This window comes from Hypanus sabinus, chromosome 23 (genome assembly GCF_030144855.1).
Source record: "Hypanus sabinus isolate sHypSab1 chromosome 23, sHypSab1.hap1, whole genome shotgun sequence".
NCBI classification, from domain to species: Eukaryota; Metazoa; Chordata; class Chondrichthyes; order Myliobatiformes; family Dasyatidae; genus Hypanus; species Hypanus sabinus.
In genome coordinates this window covers 35,480,009-35,501,946 of record NC_082728.1, presented here as the reverse complement: position 1 = coordinate 35,501,946, position 21,938 = coordinate 35,480,009, and the positions used below count along the sequence as shown (strand labels likewise).

Here is a 21,938-nt window from a genome sequence, read left to right as displayed (position 1 = left end):
GCAACTGCTAGTCACCGCTTTGAATTTGCAGTTCATATTTTCTTTCACTGTGCTCACAAATCAAAATTCTTCAGTTCTTATGTCATGCCAGACAGGAAGACAGGGTACTAGGGATGTGGTCTGGGAACCAAGGAAGCAGTAACCCAAAAAAGTTTCAGAACCATTGAACTAGAAGATACTACCATTCTATTCTAAGATTAGTGATTAGACTTTGCATACGATACAGTACTGAATGTTGTTTATCCTTTGATGCCACTAAACCTCAGCTCTAATCCAGTTGCTGTTTTTCAAATTAAAGAAACCAAACCCCTTTAGTACAAAATTAGCAACATAAAGGACCCAAAAGACTATTTTCACTTTCAGCTCTCATTTACTTTCAACCAAAAAAAACTAAAGCTTCTTCCTCTCCCTGCCCCCTTTAAGAATGGGGACTTAACAAAAATGGGCATTCACAAAATTAAAATGATGCAGAAGTGACCAATTTGGGTGCACTTCCACTTCAACTCCAATGTCCTACATTCACAGAAAGCCCAGCAAATTTTCCTTTACCTTCCCACTTCCCTACTGAATGCCTTCTTCACAAGTAATGACTTGTATATGAAAAGTGTTTCCTTACATCTGCCTGCTTACGATTAAAATTCAAAGTCCTATTCCCACTCAATCCACAAACCAAATTAAGTTTTGAAACTGAAAATTTTTGTATAGAATCACCATTGTACATTGTCAGCATTATTCAATGTTTATTGCAGCCAGCTAATAAAGCTTTCCTCACTACTGTACAAGTATTTAGAGTCTACTTTCCATTTTAGTTTGCTTCTTTCAGTTATTCACCCAGAGTAATGCAAGCAATTGTTATTGAAATATATTCAAGTTAGTGCCTTGTACAGATTTTTGGTTTTGTTACATTCAAGTACATTGTTATAAATAGCCACTGCAACCAATAACTGGCCTTTCCTGTTTACTACGACAGAACAGCTCTCTTCACATAAAATCGGCTGTGTAGTCACTGGCTATTCTACTATACTTACTGTGCTGGAACAGGGCATAACGCTTGGTTGTGCTTAAACTTAATCTGGTAATTTCATGGGACTTAATGTATTTATATCATTAATCATGAAAGTACAAGAAATGCATCATGTGAATTATGTTATCTTATGGTATCTTATGTTCATTATCTTTGGGAGTCATCAGCTACTTCAACCACAGTTCTACACAGCACAAAATGTACTTTTAGCTTCCAGTGCCTAAATGTGGGATAAAGTGAACTTGTATCCTGATGGCCATCTAGAATACCATTTCACTTCCCCTGATGCTGAAAAGTATACATAACTGGAGCACAGTCCATTTGTAATTAGTTAAAACAAAAGGATCATTCACTTCAAGGATGAGAGGGTTCTAGTGGAAGAAATGTTACTGGAGAAACTATGTGAACCTGTTCAAAGAAAACCTAATGTAAGGTTATTTAACCATGTTAAATTTCCTAACTAGATGAAATTGTGCTCAATTTCAGAACTCGAGTCCAGAACCCTGATTACTAGTTCAGCTGTAATTTAACTGCATGGCAAGAACTCCTCTCACCCAGATAGACTAACGCAGCTGCCTACCAATAAAACAATCACAAAATTCATCACAAAAGGATTAGTCTAAAACTAACAGTCTCTTGTAGTGAACCCATATTATGCAATCAGTTAGCAGCTGCTGAAAGTCCATTTTGCTTAACTATGCAACAGACTTGACCACCTGGCTTGTCTCTACTCAGTCTTGAAACATAAGGAAACAAGAAACTCAGTAACCATGATATAACCTCTAAACAAAACAACCATTATGCAGTGATTTAGGATTACATTAACAGTCAAATGTATGGTTCACTTCCAACTTGTACTGCAATTGCAGTTACAATACGTTTGATGTTCAACTGTTCAAACATTTAACAGACTAATTTGTGCTATTTTAAGCATTGCCGGTTTAATCAAATTTTGTTCTCAATGTACATACGAATTATTCACATTTAAAATTGCATCACAACCAGCAAAGTGGGCAAACCATAATGAGGAAAAAAGTAATTTACAAAAAATTCCTGAGTAGAAAATGCTGCCAAGTTCCAGATAGTCTTCTGGCATGTCTCCATTCTCAAACCAACTAATAAAGTTCAATAACTGAGTTGGCCTTAGATTCATTCAACTGATGAACTATGCCTCCTACACCCATGTATTCATTATCTAGAAAATAAGCAATGTAAATTCGAAAACTTAACTTGTCAATAACCTACTCCATCACAGGCAATCAGATGCACAGCTTTGTTATTGGTTCAAGCTTCCCAGTGATGAACTGCCACTTTTCCACGATGAACTTCCGTTGGGAACTTGCCTCAACCAACACCTTACAGTAGCCACCGACTCCTCAGTGAGCTTCCCCCTACCACCCTTATCTACCTAAAAAAAAATCCTGCAAATCATTTTTTTTTTACCGTCTTCAAATGGGTAGAACAGATAAGCAATTAAGAGATACATGCGCAAAAATGTGTGCTGGCCATTTTGATAGAAAACTATTTAAAAAATTTAAATTTAAAGTATTTTTATACAGGTGTGCTCATTATGTAAATGCCCACAGACAACAATTACGACAGCAAATGGCACAGTGGCCTTATTACAAAGGAGCTGAAATACAAGTTTTGATAAGAATTTAACTAGATTTCAGCAATACTACACTGTACAAGGCACGTGTATGGATTTGGTCTTCATACATTTTAGCCTTAGAGATAAATGTAGATTTAATACTGGTTCCTGGAAAAAAGGTGCAGTCTGGCAAGTAATTGAGTTTAGCAAAATGAGAGGCACTCTCATTAAGGCGTCCAAAATATGGAGTGGGATTTAAATCGGAGAGATACCAAAAGTCCTTTGTTTCAGCTCCCCAGCTATAAACAAATGGGGAATAATTTCAAAATAAGAGAACAGTCTTTAGACAAAAATGGCAACATTTCACTCAAGATTGCAAATATTTGTAGTCTATTTTAAATGGTTGTGTACATCAGTATGTTCAAGGACACAATCAATACATTTTTGGACATCATAGATGAGACAGTTGAGTAATTTTCAGACATAGCATTCAGCCATGTCATAAAAGGTAGAGTAGAGGAGCTATATTGCCTACCTCTAATCCAGAGCAATAATAAGGGGGGGGCACAGCAGTACCAGCCTGGAAAACCTGCAAGGTCCTGGTGTAACTGTGGAGTCCAAAAGGTCCCAACTGTGAGCCAAGTTCAGAAGGGTTAATCCTGAATTGACTTGACAGTACATTCACTCCAGTGGTTCATTTGGCTTTAATTCCCAACTACAAGAATGAATGGAAGCTTTTCCTGCTGACGAGGCCAGACTTTGTGGAAGTATCTTAATCCAGGGACTCATTCTTCTCCCTTCTCAACCCACACTTCCTCCATCAGCTTAGCTCATACATGTCATCTCACCCCTTGGCTACAAAAGTAGCATTAACTTGGATTTTTTTTTAATATAATTGTACTAACAAAAATTCTGCAACTTCAGATAAACTGCTCACTCTTCATCTTGTCTTCCCCACTTACCCAGTTCCTCCTAAACAAAGTCCAACCCTCCAAACACCCCATTTGTCATCCACCATTACTCTCACTCCTCCGGTTGCATCGAGTTCCCCATTTTCCCATCTGCTCACCCTACATCTTATACTCAATCTTCCCACAAGCTGTCCATCACCCCAACTCACCAGGCTCCACATATCACTTACCAGTGGCTCATCACCATCACTTCCCCTTTCAGTCCAGGTGAAAAAGTCTGACCAAAGTATCAATCTATTCCCCTCCACAGATGCTCCCTCATCACCGAGTTTCTCCAGCATCTTATTACTAGACTAGCAACCAAATTCAACAGTCCAGTCTAATAGTCAAGTTCCACTGAAGGATTAAGCCCTGCAAGGGGTCACAGCACAGGATGTAGCACATATCGGACAGGGTAGATGTACAGCTGTCCTGTAGGAGCGAGCTCATCTGCTTGTCAAAAGTCACTTCTGTCATGACGAAGGGTCTCGGCCCGAAACGTCGACAGCGCTTCTTCTTATACATGCTGCCTGGCCTGCTGAGTTCCACCAGCATTTTGTGTTTTTCTGTCATGACTGAATAGTTTACGAACTGCAGCTGCTTTTCCCATTGGTTGGCTACCTAGTGTCAAGTTTCAAATATCCTGGGTATGAAGGCCAACACATCTTTCTTCCTCCCTTTGCCTAAGGCATGTGACAAAACCATTGGGGAAGCATGCTACACACATGCTCTTAAGTGTCCATCGGATATTTAGTTCTGCAGTTTGTGCAACTTGAGGAAATAAACATTTGGTTAAATTTTTACTGTTTGTAGATAAATGATTACACAGTACTAATTTGCAGTGTTTTCTGTCTCACTCACTGAACACATAAATCAGCTTCAATGTTACAGCAGCCCATGGCTTTCGGGAAAACCTCCCCCTCTTCCTCCACCAAAATACAAGCAGTATGCAATGTAAAAAGGAAACCCATTTTAAGGCAAAGATAGATTGAGATATTTATAATCTCTAACCAGGACTTCTTCCATTGCGCAATTTAAAAAAAAGCTTACAAACTCAATGCAAATGACACGATGAATTTTATATTACTTTTTCTACTCCCACAAATCCAGATTTGCATCTTACCCTGCAACATGCTTCTGTAAGCACTTTCAGAGATGGCGTAGATGTGTGGAGGCATCTCATGTCGCTTTTTCCCTCTGTACATGTCAATAATCTGTTCTGCATAAATGGGAAGATTCTTGTATGGATTTATCACCACACAGAACAGTCCAGAGTATGTCTAGGAAGAAAACAGAAACCATTAGATTGCTTCTTAATAGTATTAAGATCAAAAAATATTCTAGCATCAAGAATCACAAACAATCTGTAAAATCCTAAATGACTGAACTTCATATTCTCACACTTCCCTTTCAAAATATGCAGGTTAGAGAAAACCATTTGCTCTTCAGCATTTTATTCAGTGGACTTACTGAAACTGGACTTTTAATATTCTGAAATTCCAAAATCCAATCAGTTTTTCACAATTATCAATTCACAATTGCAAGTAACCATCAAAACTTCTAGATGAACCACCCGTTGCCATTCTATGAACTTTGGACTGAGCTCCAAGTTGAAGCTGGTATTAACTCAATACTGCTTTAACTATCGGCCAACTGGGGCAATAAATTCTATGCTGCCGTTCTCAATCCTGATGAAGGGTCTTAATTTAAAAGATCAGCTGTTTATTCATTTCAATAGATGCTACCTGGCCTGCTGAGTTTCTCCAGCAGTTTTGTGTGTGTCCTCTCAATCCAGCTTATGTTTTTGATCTTGTTATCCAGGAGAATGAACTTATTTTGGCAAGTCTATTTTCCACAATAACTTCAGGAAGAGTTCAAGTCTTCCAACGTAATCTGCTGTTTTAAGGAATAAACAGCATCTGTTTTGACCAACAATCAGGCAAAAGCCAAATTCACCTTTCATCTTTGTTCAAAACCTTCTGGAAATCCACTACTGGAACTCAAATAGTGCAGGAATTGTAGCTCCAACAAGAGAAAAACTATCAACACTTGCCATCATTACTCTAAAAGTGAGAGCAACTCCAACCTCTGCCAATATGCAGTTAAGATCACAAAATCTAAACCTGCTTGCTAACATTGCACTCTTCCTCAGTATGTGCATAGTGCAGCAATTTGGAACAGTCTTCAAATGTTTAATATTGCTGCTATAAAAATCAAAAATTAGTTGAGCATGGTGTAACAGAATACAAGTAACTTGCTGCTACTTCGATTTCTGCCCTTTGATTTTGAAAGAATGTCAAAGCACGTTATAGCCCTGCATTGTACACTGAATTCTATTTGAAGACCCCTTAACCAGATTGATAAAGTCACTGCTGCTCAAACCAGAAAGCAAACCTCATGTTGCATGGGTTGATTAACCTTCATGTTGTGGTTTCTGTGAAGTCAGTATTCAGCAAATGAATGGCAAGGTCACGTCTTTCTCCCCCAATTCTCATCAGTTGGTATACAAAAAAGCCTTTACTGAGTAATAATGGAAATAACTTGGAGTTTCAATCACAGGACAAGTTTTTTTTTGGATGACATTGGGGTGAAGAAATGATAGTCATCATACAACTATTTGTTTTACCCCTCCTCAGGGAAGCAATACAGGATTCGCTGACATCACACACAACCTCATGGTTCCAGAACATATCCTTCACAGTCAAAGAAAACTCACAAACACCTCTACTGAAGACAACATGCTCAGATGCATCGTAGAGAGCATCCTGCCAGCTGCAGTTTCTGTACAGTGACATAGTCAAGACTACCCAGTGCATCACTGGCACCAGCCTACCCACCATCAAGAACATATATATAGAAAGATGCAGGAAAAGGGCCAATTACATGAAAGATCGCACACACCCAGCTCATGGACTGTTTTTCTTGTGCTTCGTTCGATCTGGTGTAACCACTTCTTTCTGGCTGCTTATCACAAAGGCATTCTGGATTTGCTCAAATTCACACTCATGGAAGATCCTAGGCTTCAAGTTCATCTTGCACACCGATTCTCATTCCATTGTGCCCAAAAGTCTAAACTCAGCCATTTATGTACTATCAGGTGTCTTTGAGGGGTTTGCATTGGAATCCAATCATTAAGAGCAAAGTTGGAAGCTGCTCTCCAGCACTTATGCTGGGAAAATCTGCCCACTGGACAGGCACCAAATAAAAACCGGCACAGGAGCAGCAATTCCATTTACATCAATGGAAGAGGAATCTGTGCAAGTGAGCTAATATTAACTGAATTTAAAAACAAATTGTAACCATAGATTTAAAATAAATAAAAGTGTGCAACTTTTGAGCATTTTAGTTTTGAAGCAGTTTTTGACAACTTGGACTTATGACCAAGCCAGCAGAGAAAAACAGAAATGAATACAAAAAACCTCTGCTGCCAGATTCAATTCAAATTTAAAATCAATAAACAACATTCCTGGAACTCACTCTGGTTTATAGTATACAGTGGCATGCAAAAGTTTGGGCACTCCTGGTCAAAATTTCTGTTACTGTAAATAGCTGAGTAGAAGATGAACTGATCTCCAAAAGTCAAAGATGAAATATTCTTTTCAACATTTTACGCAAGATAGTGTATTATTTGTTTTGCATAATTTTAGAGTGGGGAAAAAAGGAAAGGAGCACCATGCAAAATTTGGGCACCCCAAGAGATCTGAGCTCTCAGATACCTTTTACCAAGGTCTCAGACCTTAATTAGCTTGTTAGGGCTATGGCTGGTTCACAGTCATTGTTAGGAAAAGACAGGTGATGCAAATTTCAAAGTTTTATAAATACCCTGACTCCTCAAACCGTGTCCCAACAATCAGCAGCCACGGGCTCCTCTAAGTAGCTGCCTAGCACTCTGAAAATTAAAATAAATGCCCACAAAGCAGGAGAAGATTATAAGATAGCACAGCATTTTCAGGTAGCCCTTTCCTCAGTTTGTAATGTATTTAAAGAAATGGCAGTTAACAGGAACAGTGGAGGTCAAGTTAAGGTTTGGAAGACCAAGAAAACTTTCCAAGAGAACTGTTCATAGGATTGCTAGAAAGGCAAATCAAAGCCCCTGTTTGACTGCAAAAGACCTCAGGAAGATTTAGCAGACTCTGGAGTGGTGGTGCACCATTCTACTGTCCAGCGACACCTGCACAAATATGACCTTCATGGGAGAGTCATCAGAAGAAAACCTTTTCTGCTCCCTCACCACAAAATTCAGCATCAGAAGTTTGCAAAGGAACATCAAAACAAGCTCGATGCACTTTGGAAACAAGCCCTGTGGACTGAAGTTAAAGTAGAACTTTTTGCCTACAATGAGCAAAGGTATGTTTGGAGAAAAAGGGTGCAGAATTTCCTGAAAAGAACACCTCTCCAACTGTTAAGCACGGGGGTGGATCAATCATGCTTTGGGCTTGTGTTGCAGCCAGTGGCATGGGGAACATTTCCCTGGTAGAGGGAAGAATGAATTTAATTAAATACGAGCAAATTCAAGAAGCAAACATCACACCATCAGTAAAAGTGCTGAAGATGAAAAGAGGATGGCTTCTACAACAGGATAATGATCCTAAACACACCTCCAAATCCACAATGGACTACCTCAAGAGGTGCAAGCTGAAGGTTTTGCCATGGCCCTCACAGTCCTGACCTAAACATAATCGAAAATCTGTGGATAGACCTCAAAAGAGCAGTGCATGCAAGATGGCCATTAGAACTAGAAGCCTTTTGCAAGGAAGAATGGGCAAAAATCCCCCAAGCAAGAATTGAAAGACTCTTAGCTGGCTACAGAAAGCATTTAGAAGCTGTGATACTTGCCAAAGGGTGTTACTAAGTACTGACCATGCAGGCTGCCCAAACTTTTGCTTTGGGCCCTGTTCCTTTGTTATTTTGAAAGTGTAAAAGATGGAAATAAAAAAAGTAATCTTGCTCAAAATATTAAAGAAATGTGTCATCTTTAACTTTATGCCTTTCTGAAATCAGGACATCTTTTAACTCGCTTAGCTATTCACAGTAACAGAAATTTGACTGGGCTGCCCAAACTTTTGCATGCCACTGTAGCTGAACAACCATTTGCTTAAACAGGCCAAAACAATGGGTAAAAGATATAATCAAGAGGTAATCAGGCACCACGGTGGCCTCGTGATGAGCACAACACCATTACAGTTCCGAGTTCAATTCCCGTTCTGTAAGGAATTTGTTTTCCCTAGGTGGTCTGGTTTATTCAGTCCAAAGACATACAGGTTACTAAATTAATTGGTCTTGTACATTGTCCTGTGATCAGGCTAGTGAAAAATCAGTGGATCGCTGGGTGGTGCAGTTCATTGGGCTGAAAGGGCTGCATCTCCAAATAGGTCTGGAACCTAGAAACAAACTTAATGCACTTCAGCTCCAGAGTTTTGTTCCATTGCATCACCAGAGGTTATACTGCACTCCACCTACACTACATTGCCATGAACATTGAGGATCCTGTTAGCTTGGGAGCACAAATACCAACTGCAGGGAAGTTTGTAATTATGTAGATCTGAGGTGCACAAGGCTCAGCATTGTCTTCAAGGTTTGTACCCTTTGGCTCGTTTCTAGGTAACTACGGAAAGCTCATTTTCACATCAACAATGTGGTTGTGAAAAGAGACATTGGATTATAATGTCACATTTATTCAGGATTAGAGCGAATTCCTTGCTTGCTCCAGTGTGTGTTAACGGAAAGACATTTCACATCAACTTTCAACACACACAAAATGCTGGTAGAACACAGCAGGCCAGGCATCAACTTTACCAGCAGTTGAAAGGAAGTTAGGGACAACTTTTCTAAATATTGGTGGGAAGAGCACCAATCTGCAAATCTGCATCGAACACTGTTAAACTGGTTTATATGACAATAGTATTCAAGTATTTAAAACCTGTTATTGGACAAATTTAAGCAGAGTGCAAAAATAAATGCCTGATCACCCAAAATTATGGAAATGCCGTCAGCCTAAAACTACAGCAGGTACTAGTGGTGCAATAAGATTTTTTAAAAATTGATAGCTTTAGGTTTCTGCTTGGTCACTTGAAGTATGCACTTAGATCCTGGTTGAGGAGTTGAGCTCCTCTCCTTGCCTTCTGGCGCATTGAGTGGCAACTTTGCTGTTCCTTTAGCATTTGTCTGTGTTTTTTAAAAAAAAACAAGACCGAGTTGCTAGCTCAATGCTCAACCCAAACCCAGCATGAGGGAAAGTGTGCAAGGAGCTAGCTAAATTCAAACCCAGGACCCACTCACCACAAAGACCTGTGCAGATGCCACTACAAGATGGCTCATTTAATTCCTGGGATCCAGTCGATTTGATCCTTCACTTCAATTAAATCAATTTAAAATTTGTTAATTAAGATACTTCACAATATTTGTAATACTATATACAAGTATGACCAAATTCACCGGCATTGAACATGTAGACAGCAGTTTGGTAAAGTGTTTCATTGCATTTAGGTGGTTAGTTAATAGTCAATTTTCAAACAGCATTTTAGTACAAACAGTTTTTGCCTTTGTCAACCCTGAAGAAAATCAATTTCTTTCTTCTGTCAGCTTTACCCCACTTCATAAAAAAATGGTCTGGCAAACACCAAATCTAACTTTTTGAAAGATTTGTTCACTGAGGAAGACATGGCACCACACAAAAAAAAAATCAAACTTTGAAAAGTTAATTCGATACTCCTCCATCTTTACATCTAATATTCATAAGCGAAGCTCTTGCATGGGGGCCTGATGGACTCCTCACTGGGTCACACAGCTCAATTTGAGAAATAAGGAAACACAATTATAAAAGAATGCTTCAGCTGTCATGACAAATTTAGAACTGAAACAGGTTCTCCAGCTCAGAGCTGCAGAGTACAGCCAAAGTTTCTACTCCAAACAGGCCAAAACCAAAGAGGCAATTAACTTTGGGGCCAGGAAATTTAAAACTTGGACACTTCAACTCACACACCCAGAACTAGCCAGTAGATCTAAAATAAAATCAGTATTGCAGACTGCCTTGTACTACAAGGCAACCAGACTAATGTGCTGGAGGAAAGGTGTGGTTACAATCACTTGAAAGACTTTTGCAAAATTTTTGTTTGCTACATTGTTAAATCCTCAGTCTGGCCATGGTTACAAACCTCATTTTTAAAGAATGTTTATACAATGAAATCAGTTTATGGTAATGGCTAACACATTTACTGTCAGAACTGCAAAGCTAGCTTAACTCATTACATCAACTAAAAAACAAAAGCCTGACAATCAGCATTTCTACCATGGTTCAATTCCACAGACGTCTTCTTGCTACTAAACAAAATTAAGAAAACATACCCACCTAAAAGATGTTTAAGCTGACTTACATTAAAGGCAGCTCCATTGTTATAGCCTCTTTGAATAATTTGACTTGTATAGTCTCAATTCACATGTTCAGCCTGTGAGAACAAATTCTAGAATTTTGATGCTAATCATCTTGGGAACTGCAGAAAAGGTCAATAACTACTCCTGGGCTTGTGGTGTTTTATACCTTTCCTGTTAAATTGCCAAATAAACTCCTTGGCTACTACCTGCATTTTAAAATACAATGCAAATATGTTTGTTTCCTGCTTGTGATATTGGACTAAGCTCAGTGTGACTTCCCCACCCCAGATTCAGTAACGGGCACGGCACAGTCTCAATCTGTACTACAGACACTGCGTAGATCTGACAGAATAGTGATAATGACAGACTCTGAAAACTGCATATGCAGCTATAAGTGAAAATGCCAATTTTTAAACTGACTTCATCCAAAACATCTTGCCAACACTAGTTCAATAGAATTATTCTCCAGATTTACTTCATTCACCCCTACCATTTCCTTCCGTCTCCTTCAAAAGGATCAATTATTCCACATGACTAAGTATGCTAGATTTAGTCAAATATTCATGTCTCAAATTTTTTGTTTAATAACCATCACATGCAGTACTTGCGCTCAATCTTAAGGAAAGCGTGCTGCATGTCTTTAAAAGTTCATATCCAGCCCTGGATCCTATCAATTGATTTTGAACAGGGCTGGTAATATCAGCCCATTTGACTAGCTTTATTAAAAAAAACACGGACAATTTAGTAAAATTATTAAAGAAACAGGAATATTTCTCTTCCCCACCCTTCAAAAAAATCCTCGAGGGCGGAAGATTTAGCATGCTGATTAACTACTGATGGGACTGTCCAGTAAAGACCTCAAGATCATCAGAAGCAATTACTAACCTGCACTGAAACATTCTCAGTGCTGCACAGTAAAAAGGGGCAATAACCCTTGGCCCCAGTGGCCAGATTCTTAATACATCACATCAAATTGAGACTGCTTATGAACTACACCCATTTGTATAAACAGATTCAACATAACAGCTCCTTTATACATATTTGGAGGGGGTTATGAGACAAGAAGAACTTTGCTGGATAGCAATATTAATTGAGCAGCTAGATACTATTTCCAGGCAGTTACTCAATGTTTTTTTTCTAAAAAGACAAAGCTCAATGGGCCTTCAAGAGCTTACATAATAGTGGGAAACCAAGTATAGCAGAATTGGTTTCTAGTCCTGGCAGAACTTCAACATCGGGCAATAATTCAACAACCTCGACAGAATAATCTGTCATCTCAAAATTGTAAAACATCTTACTGTAAATCATAAACATGACATTCTGCAGATGCTGAAGGTCTAGTGAAACACAAAATGCTAGAGTCCAGACTCCAACCAAGGTCCATGGATCCTTTGCCTAATGGTACTGGTTCCTGGCATAACAACTGGGAACCCCTGTACCTCAGGAGCTCAGCAGGTCAGGCAGCATCAATGGAAAATGAACAAACTGGGGATGTTTCAGACGGAGACTAAAAAAAAACACAAGTGAAGGGTTTCAGCCTGAAACTTCAACTGTTATTTCCACAGAAGCTGCCTGACCCGTTGAGTTTCTCCAGCATATTACGTGTCTCTTGTAGCTATTCTGTTAGTCATATTATTTACATCCTGGTTATGACACAAAGCCTCAAAGCTAGAGGATGGCAATGGAGAAGGGGCATTAACTTTATGGCTTTTACATGACTGTCAAGTATGGGCCAAAAATTGAACTCACACACAATTCTAAAACTAAATGGGTTAAACTCGGTAATAATTTATACAATGTTAAAAATATCAAACTTAAAATTCTCCAACACAAACAATTCCTGTGGATCAAAATTAAAATAAGTCTACAGATATTTGAAACCCAAAATATCACTTCCCCTCACCTCTGCTCTCAACAGCTTCCTTTTGACTATAGGAAGGATACAGTTACCCTGTTTTCATCTTCCATCCTACCAGCAGCTGCATTCAACAGATCCTTAGCAGTTTCTGCCATCTACAAAGTTCTCAGCATTTGAAAGAAACTGCTCATGTAGAAATCTTAACTGACCCTAAAGTCCCCAATTTATATTACCCTGCTAATTTTCCAGGACACAGAGGTGTCACATCAGAACAAAATTCAGTCAAGGTGCTACAGAATGAAACATTTTGGGCAGCAAGGAATAAATCTGTCTGCTTACTGCCTTTACAACTGATTAACTTGATCAAAATAGATCAACATTCACAAATCAATGGTTTTCAAACAGTTTCTGGCATACTAGGCTAACCAGTAAACTCCTTAACCATAAGAACTTAACACATTTAAAAGTTATCATTTCCCAAATGGATTATTAAAATATTTAGACATTTAAAAATGTGGCTGTAACTAACATTACATCTGTTGGGTGTGTTGCCAAAATGAGGGGGAAATACCATTGGTAATTAGTGGAAATGATCTACTGGCCTCTCAAAACAAGAACACTGCTCTAACAATGTGCTTAACTCAGCATCACAATATGAACCTACTTCATAACAAAGCAACATCCCTTCTTGCAAATTAATTCTGAGAGAAGCAACAATTCTGCATCAGGTTTTAAGTTTGGGAAATATTGTGCAGTTCCAAAAAAGAATGTTTAATGATCAAAAGGACCCAACAACCTGATTATGAAGATGTATATATCCATTTACTTGGGACTTGGCTTCTATCTCATGTCCAAGTCCATCAGCTTTCCAGCAACAGATTACTACCCAGAGCTGACGTGGCAGATGAATAACCATCACCAATGGTCTGATGCAAGACAAATGACAAACTTAAAGCACGTGACATTTGATAATCCAGCTGGTGATAATAGCATCATGATTCAAAATCTTGAATCAACACTGGGATACAAAACAACCAATCAAGTTAATAGGCAGTTAACAGCAAACAACCCAGCCAGAAATTACCAAATACCCATGTGTTTGATCATTTAATAAGTGAACAGAATGTCTTAACTAGCAGGCATGACCCTTCATTATTTACCACTCAAGGTGGACAAAGGTTGATGGGAAGAGCTGGTAATATTCCAGGTAATGATTGAATCTAAACTTTTCTAGCAGCAAGTGAGAATTTTCAATCCCCGCAAGGGGAAAAAAATCTGTATAATTTGAACAGATTTTGTCAAATCCCCCCCCCCCCACCGATCCTAACCGATCTTCTCATACAGCCCCTTCCAGCTTGAGCTCAGTTAAGATAATTCAAAACTTTTTTTTTAAATTTAGTCTTTTTGTAGAAAGTTTACATGCTTGAAACTTACATAAATCAAACCGGAGTAATATCGATCCTTCAAATTATGCAAGACTGATGCTTCATTCAAGCAGGTTAGCTCAGCCATGTCTTCCACTTTTGAGAACTTGGGAGGATTCATTTTCTGAATGTCATCTTTGTTGACCAGGGCTTTCTTGCCATTCTCCATTAGCTCCACCACAACCTCATCACCTCGCTCTTCCTGAATGCTTGCAGCCTCAAAACCATGACGCTCTGACGGCACCCACACAAGCTTTTTGGCAGTCCAGTCAGCTTGGGTAGCAGGGTTGTAAACCAAAGCCCTATCCACAAAGAGATACCTCTCTGGGTCTTCATGAAGACTCCGCTGCGCCATTGGAATTTAAAAGCAGTCAAATATTTCCTGTGAAGAGAAATCCAGAAAAAATGTTAACATTAACTACATTGGTTTAAAAATAATTCAAGTGAAAATTAAGATTGCACAAACCAGAAAGTCAAGTGACAACATGATCAGGCAAGGGAAAATCTTAATCATTGAACTAGCTGTTGCTAGATCAAATATACATCCACCACAATGGTCAAGGTATTGCTAAGAGTGACTTCCCTTGTTCATCCAAGAACACATTGCTTAATGGTCTCAATTTGTTACAGGGCACAGATTCCAAGATCCAGCAATTCAAAATCTGGAATCCATAAGATACTACCCACTGAATTCCACGGCAGCCATCTTTGGCCATGGTCCAACATTAACAGTCAGTAACAAAATGGATCAGTCCTGGTTCAATGCAAATCAAGGTTAACAATACATCAGGAGAAGTACTGGACACAACAAAAAGGCATTACCCTGGAGCAACTATGATGTAGGAATCCTACAGCAAATACAAATGCAGGAAATCTGAAATAAATTTAAAGATGAGGGCACTCTGATGTCAATTTCACAGCACTGACTGACCTTAAATACCTTCAGTATATTTCTGTTATTAATGCAAGAGGAAGTGCAATAAGTCAAAGAGAATCAGCATTTTATCAATGGTAATAGATCCCATAATTAAAGGATCAGGAGCTAGCTTTGCCAGTCACAACTGTTCTTTGTGAGGTGATAGCTATACTTGCAGATTGAACAGAATATCGAAGTCCCCTGTGGATGAAGCACTTCTATACCAATAAGTGTCAGGGCATCAAGCATACCAGGAAACGTGTACTACAGAAGTCGACTCCCCTCACTGATACTCAGAAGCAGCGACCAGCAAATCCTGCAACATTGTCACAAAACCACTGACCTGAAATGCAACTAGCATTTCCACAAATACAGTAGAGTAGCAGTTTAGAGGCAGTACACCCCTCACTTCCGATTTGCCAAAGCCTCCTTATATTTTACTAGACATGGTAGCAAAGAGAAGCACAGCACCAGTAACCTTCACTCCATCACCACAGCTAAGTGTACAATATCTGCAGCTCACTGCTGAATTTTGAAAGGGATTTCTAAAATGGCTCTAATGCCAAGACTCCAACTACGAAACGTACCAGGAACATCTGCACTTTCAAATTCTCTCAAGGTCCCATTTAATTGATCATGGAATTTAAAAAAAAACACATTGATACTGATCCAGTCTTTAAAAAGAGGCAAAAACCTGAATACTAAAGCAGCATTAAGGGATAGCTCCAACCACCACGTTTGCACACAGATGGGCATTAAATGGGCACCTTGGTACCATAGCAGGTAGCACTCTATTGCAGCTTGGGGTGCAGTTCAATTCCGGCGCAGTACTACGGGGAGCACGCTCGCCCCTCACTCCACAGGTTTTCTGTGCGCTCGGGTGCTCTCCCCACCCTCAGTCCAAAGACATACTGGTTAATAGGTTAATTAGTCATTGTAAATTGTCCTTTGATTATGAATTGTTAAATAGGCAGGGTGCTGGGCAGTGCAGTTCCTTGGGCTGGAAGGTAAACAAAGCCCATCAACAGCTCCACCCTAGTAAAGTGAAAAAATCTTGCCCACTTTACTTCAATCATGACATGAAAATTTCCTTTGCCAATCTAACATAACCACATCAAGATCTTAAATCTTGGTTATTCGATCCCATTTCGAATCGTTTGACTGTGTATATTAGTCTTTTGCTAAAGCTGTCTACTTACAATTTACACTTGGTTGTATGCACGTACATGGCAAAGTGAGAAGGGGGATGAAGTAAAAACAGCTGCCAGAGCTTCTTTAGAACCTCATTTTCTCTCCAATTTTGAGAAATGTTTAATGCACTTTGAGAGCCTACATTCTCCTATGTAAACACTGTTTAATTTTACACATCCTGATTTCAACACAAAACATCTCATTTCACTCACAAGTTCCATCTACTTAATAAACCACTATCACACAATAGTTATTCCCCAAGCATTAAGATGGAGGACCTCTAACCAATTATTGTTATCCAAGACAGTAATTAGAAATTCCTATATCAGTTTGGCAATGAAACTGTCAAAATAAAAATCGCTAGGTTACAACCATTTCAGTGGAAGTGATGCAGCTGCTCCGATTTGCAAGCTTGATAACATGCTGAATTTACTGACACCGACAATGTGGACTCGTTTTTCATAGACTCAAATCCTTTAAAGTGGGCAACAAAATTATGAACGTGTGCTACTCATAATCGATAAAAATTTAGCCAGAGGTTGGCAGCATTTCAGAAGTTGTGAATGTCACAAATTCTCATTTCACAAATTATTAAATTTTAAAATTAAATACGACATGTCAATAAACATTAACTAGTTATCATTTTACAACCAGAAGGGAAATAGAAACCAGAGGGAAAATGTCAACTGCCATAAAATATATTGAGATTCAGCAGGGGTGAGGAGGGGAAATGGGCATGGTAGTGCAGTGGTCAGCACTGCTTTACAGCATGCCAGCTCTAAAAAATGGATTAATTTCCACCACCCTCTTAGTTCACACCATAACTGTTAGGGTTAGTAAGCTGTGGGCATGCCATGTTGGCACATGAAACAGACTTTCTCAGGCTGCCCCAAGGTTTCAGTGTGAATGAGTGACAAATAAATCTAATCTCATCTTAGAATTCACTGAACAAAATATTTCTGGATTTCCAGGAGATTTTTAGAAAAATGTTTTGAAGGTGAAATCAATATGGTACAAACAAAACTGGAACATCAAAGCAGCAATCTGGCCCACATCTTTAAGAAAATGAGAATTCTGATCCTGCTTTCACCTCCATGCTTATATTGAATTCGGGCAAGATCTTTAAATAAAGACAATCCGTGTTTTTTTTTTAATCTACATTCTAGTTTCACATTAACATTACTGGGTAATAAAAAATAACATGTTAATTCATAAAAGGATTTGTCACCTGGGGCACGAAGTTTGGATGATATTTTGATTTGCATCGTAGCAGACTCAAAACATTTTCACACCTGTATGGTTAAATTACATTTAATGTGGCACATTTTTATGAGCTCTACTATGCATGTATGCATTATTTTTAGAAATACTGCCTGAGAAAATCAATTACCAGCACCAACTGCAGCTACATAGACAAATTAAAAACTCAATTTCATTGCTCCAAAACACAAGCTGCCATTTTACATGAAGGGAACATGCATTGTATCAAAATGTAATAACCTGGCCAGAACCTTGCGCAAATTGCATTAGTTCAAAATGTTTGGCAAAATAACTTGTCATCCCATTGAATTTGCATAAAGTCACCTCTCACTAGTGGGACATTGAGCAACAGGCTATTCAACTCAGCTTAGAACATTTGTCTATGCAAGTTGAATTCCATGTAGGGAAATAAACCTTCCAGGAGATTCTGTGGCCACAGAGAAGATGCCAGGATGGTGTTACCTCCCAGGTGCTACAGTCAATGATGTCTCAGTGACTGCAGCATATTCTCAAGAGGGTGGGTGAGCAGCCAGAAGTCATTGCACACATTGGAACCAATGTGATAGATATGAAAGGGGGAAGGAGGTCCTGCGCAGTGAACACAGGGAGTTAGAGAAGAGGCTGAGGAACAGGACCCCCAAGGTGGTAAACTCTGAATTACTCCCAGTGCCACGTGACAATCAGGGCAGGAATAGGATGATAGTACAGATGAATCAGTAGCTCTGGAAGTGGTGCTGGGGGCAAGGTTTCAGAGTTTTGGGTCATTGCAAACTCTTCTGGGGAAGGGATGACCTCTACAAAAAGGTGTACACCTGAACCAGAGGGAACAAATATACCTGTAGGCAGGTTTGCAACAGCTATTAGGGAGGGTTTGAACTAATTTAGCAGGGTTTAGGAACCAGTGTGATAGGGCTGAGGATAGGGCAGTTAGCATACACGTGTGCATGGCGACTGAGGAAGGACAGGCAGATTAGTGGTTAAAATGGAATCTCTGGTCTGAGTTGAAGTGTAGCACGAGGGCAAAATCAAAAAAGGTGATGAATACAGGACTGAAGGTGTTATACTTGAATGCACACAGTATATTAGATGATCTTGTAGTGCAGTCAGAGATTGGCAGGTATGACACTGTGGGCACTGATTTGTGCTGAAAAATCATAGTTGAGAGCTTAACATCCAAGGACATTGTATTGAAAGAACAGGCAGGTAGGCAGGGAGCAGGGTGGGGTGATTCTATTAAAAGTAAAATCAAATCCTTAGAAAGAGGTGACATACAATCAGCAGATATAGAATCATTGTGGGTAGAGTTAAGAAACAAGGGTAACAAGACCCTGATGCAAGAAGTGTACTGGCTTCCAAACAATAGCCAGGATGTGGGATAAATTACAAGAGTGATAGAAAAGCCATGCAAAAGTTATGTTACAACAGTCATGGGGGATTTCAATATGCACATAGATTGAGAAAAATCAGATTGGTGCTGGATCCCAAGAGACAGAATTTGCAGAATGCCTACAAGATATCTTTTTAGATCAGCCGGTGGTCGAGCCCACCAGGGAAAAGGCAGTTCTGGATTGGGTGTTGTGTAATGAACCAGATTTGATTAGTGAGTTTTAGGCAAAGGAAGTAGTGATCATAAATTGCAGGATGAATCCATCATTTTGAGAAGCTAAAGTCAGATGTATCAGTATTACAGTGGAGTAAAAGGAATTACAGAAGCATGAAAGAGGAGCTGACCAAAGTTGATTGGAAGGGGGCACTAGTGAAGATGACAGCAGCAACTGCTGGAATTTCTGGGAATAATTCAGAAGGTGTAGCGTAGAAACATCCAAAAGAAATTGTTTTCAAAAGGCAGGAAGATGCAACCATGGCTGACAAGGAAAGGCAAAGCCAACCAGCCTAGAAGCCAAATAGGGGAGAAAAAAAGAGCAAAAATTATTGGTAAGTTAAAGGATTGAGAAGCTTTTAAATAAAAAAGCCACAAGGAGAGAAAAGGTGAAATATAAAGGAAAGCTAGCCAATAAGGATACCAGATGTTTTTTTTCTCAGATCTGTTTAAAAGGTAGAAGTGAGAATGGATATCAGACTTCAGGAAAATGACACAGGAGAGGTGGTAATGGAGACAAAGTGGCATATGAACTGAAATACTTAACATGTCGTAACTTGGTCCGCACTGGCAGTATGCCAGAAATTCAGAGACAGGGCAGAAGTGAGCGTAGTTGCTATTACTAAGGAGGTGGTGCTTAAGAAGCTGAAAGGTCTAAAGGTAGACAAGTCACCTGAACCAGACAGACTGCACCCCGGGTTCAGAAAGAGGTAGCTAAGGAGGTTGTGAAGGCATTAATAATGATGTTTCAAGAATCACTAGATTCTGCAGGACCTGAAAATGGCAAATGTCACTCCATTCCAAGGGAAGCAGAAGAAAGGAGGTTGATACCAGCATGGATAGAAGATTAGCTAATTGGCAGGAGGCAAGGATGGAAATATTTGGGGGGCTTTTCTGCTTGGCTGTCTGTGAGAAGTGGCGTTCATCAGGGGCTGGTATTGGGACTGCTTTTCGTGTTACATGTCGATGATTTGGATGATGGAATTGATGGCTTGGAGGCCAAACTTGCAGACAATACCAAGACAGGTGGAGGGGCAGGTAGTGTTGAAACAAAGTCAGAAGGACTTAAATTGGGAGAAAAGGTAAGGAGGCAAATGGAATATAGTGTAGGGAACTACATTCCTTCCGCCAAAGAGCATGACCATAAAAGCATAGACCAATTTCTAAGCAGGGAGAAAATTCAAAAGGTGCAAAGAGACTTGGGAGTCCTCATGCAGGATTCCCCAAGGGTTAACTTGCAGCTTGAGTCAGTGGTAAAGAAGTCAAAAGCAATGTTGGCATTCATTTTTGGAGGACTAGAATACAAGGGCAAGGATGTGATGCCGAGGCTTTACAAGGCATTGGTCAGAACAGACTTGGAATAGTGATGCAGTTTTGAGCCTGTATGTGAGAAGATGTGCTGGCAATTGAGAGGCTAGCTACTGAGACAGTTCACAAGAATGATAGGGTTAATATATGGGCCTGTACTTGCAGCAGTTTAGAAGAATGAGAGGGGGATCTCATTGAAATCTACTGAGTATCAAAGGGCCGAGATGAACTATAGAACATTACAGCACAGAAACAGGCCTTCTGGCCTTGTCTTGGCTGTGCCAAACCATTTTTCTGCCTAATCCCACTGACCTGCACCTAAACCATATCCCTCAAAATCTGCCTGACTCTCACCTCTGGTCCCAAAACCCTGCCCTTCCAGTCTATCTGGGCCGGTGTACAAATTGTTCAACAGCGGATTGTGCCTGGCATTAGGACCCAGGTTCTGCTGCAGTGAAGTGGGCGTATAACATGCCATCCAGCCCAAAGCCGTTCTCAACCTTTCCAAATTGGCTCACCAGTTAAGAGTGATCTAACCTTGCACCCGGGTAATTTGGATGGGCATCGAAGTTCCTCTGCCTCAACGACTCCTCTCCAAAACACCCATTCCAACTCCACCTGCAAACATTTTGCAATGCACCAACACTGCTCGTCCCTCAAATTCACTTTGCCTTCAGTCACTGCTTCAATGTTTGCGGTGATAGTTTACAAGTTACTTTAGAAGGTTTGTTAATTATGTTTCTAGTCAAATTTCTTACCTTTCGAGTTACTAGTAAGCTGTCGCTCACTTTCAGTGGGCCATCTTAAACCGGAGCTACAGAGCTTCCAGTTCCCGAGCACATTCTCCTTATTAACAGAAACTACATTCGCTTCTACCCTTGACAATCTCCAATGAGTTTTTTGGCTGTCTTAACAGTTCACTGTCACTTTTGTATATTGTGAAAGAATGCTGCACCAAATCAGACAGCATGGATGCTCTTGATGAAGGCACTGTAAATAGCACCAGTTTGTTCCAGGGAAGATGTAATTTTACTAACTGCTGCAAAATTAGAGTGCATCCCACATGAGGCCTTTTGAAATAATGATGCATAGGAATTCAAATGTTAAAATGATGCAAACAGCAGAATTGATGAGCTGGTGGGAAGTAGACACACTTCTATGCATCTCCACTGTTCAGAGGGCATTCAGTTCCAAGATGTCATTGCAACAGGACCCTAGATTCTTGGCGGTACTTGGATTTAGTCGCCTCTGGTATTAGGGTTTCTGGAGGGAATAATTTGGGAACAGACTCTTGCATAGATAAGCAGGTAAACTCAGAAAAGGTAGTTTAGGCAGTGGATACCTCACACAGATTAAAAGCTCTGAATACATGACCAAGGTTTTCACTACCATCTTAAAAGACTATCCCTTGATTGAGTTAGCTGGAATATTGCTCAAAGCTTCCT

At 39.7% G+C, this 21,938-nt stretch overlaps 1 protein-coding gene across 7 annotated transcripts in view; it reads right to left on the bottom strand.

The window, feature by feature from the left end:
• Window positions 1-21,938, bottom strand: part of LOC132380127 (myosin-10) — a 171,915-nt gene that overhangs the window by 133,634 nt on the left and 16,343 nt on the right. For all 7 annotated transcript variants that reach the window (XM_059948724.1, XM_059948727.1, XM_059948728.1 and 4 more), the window contains exons 2-3: window positions 14,229-14,600; window positions 4,689-4,845 (exon numbers count right to left, since the gene is read on the bottom strand). In XM_059948724.1, the coding sequence (XP_059804707.1) occupies window positions 4,689-4,845; window positions 14,229-14,573 (502 nt within the window). In that variant the 5' untranslated portion in view covers window positions 14,574-14,600. The remainder of the gene's footprint in view (window positions 1-4,688; window positions 4,846-14,228; window positions 14,601-21,938) is intronic.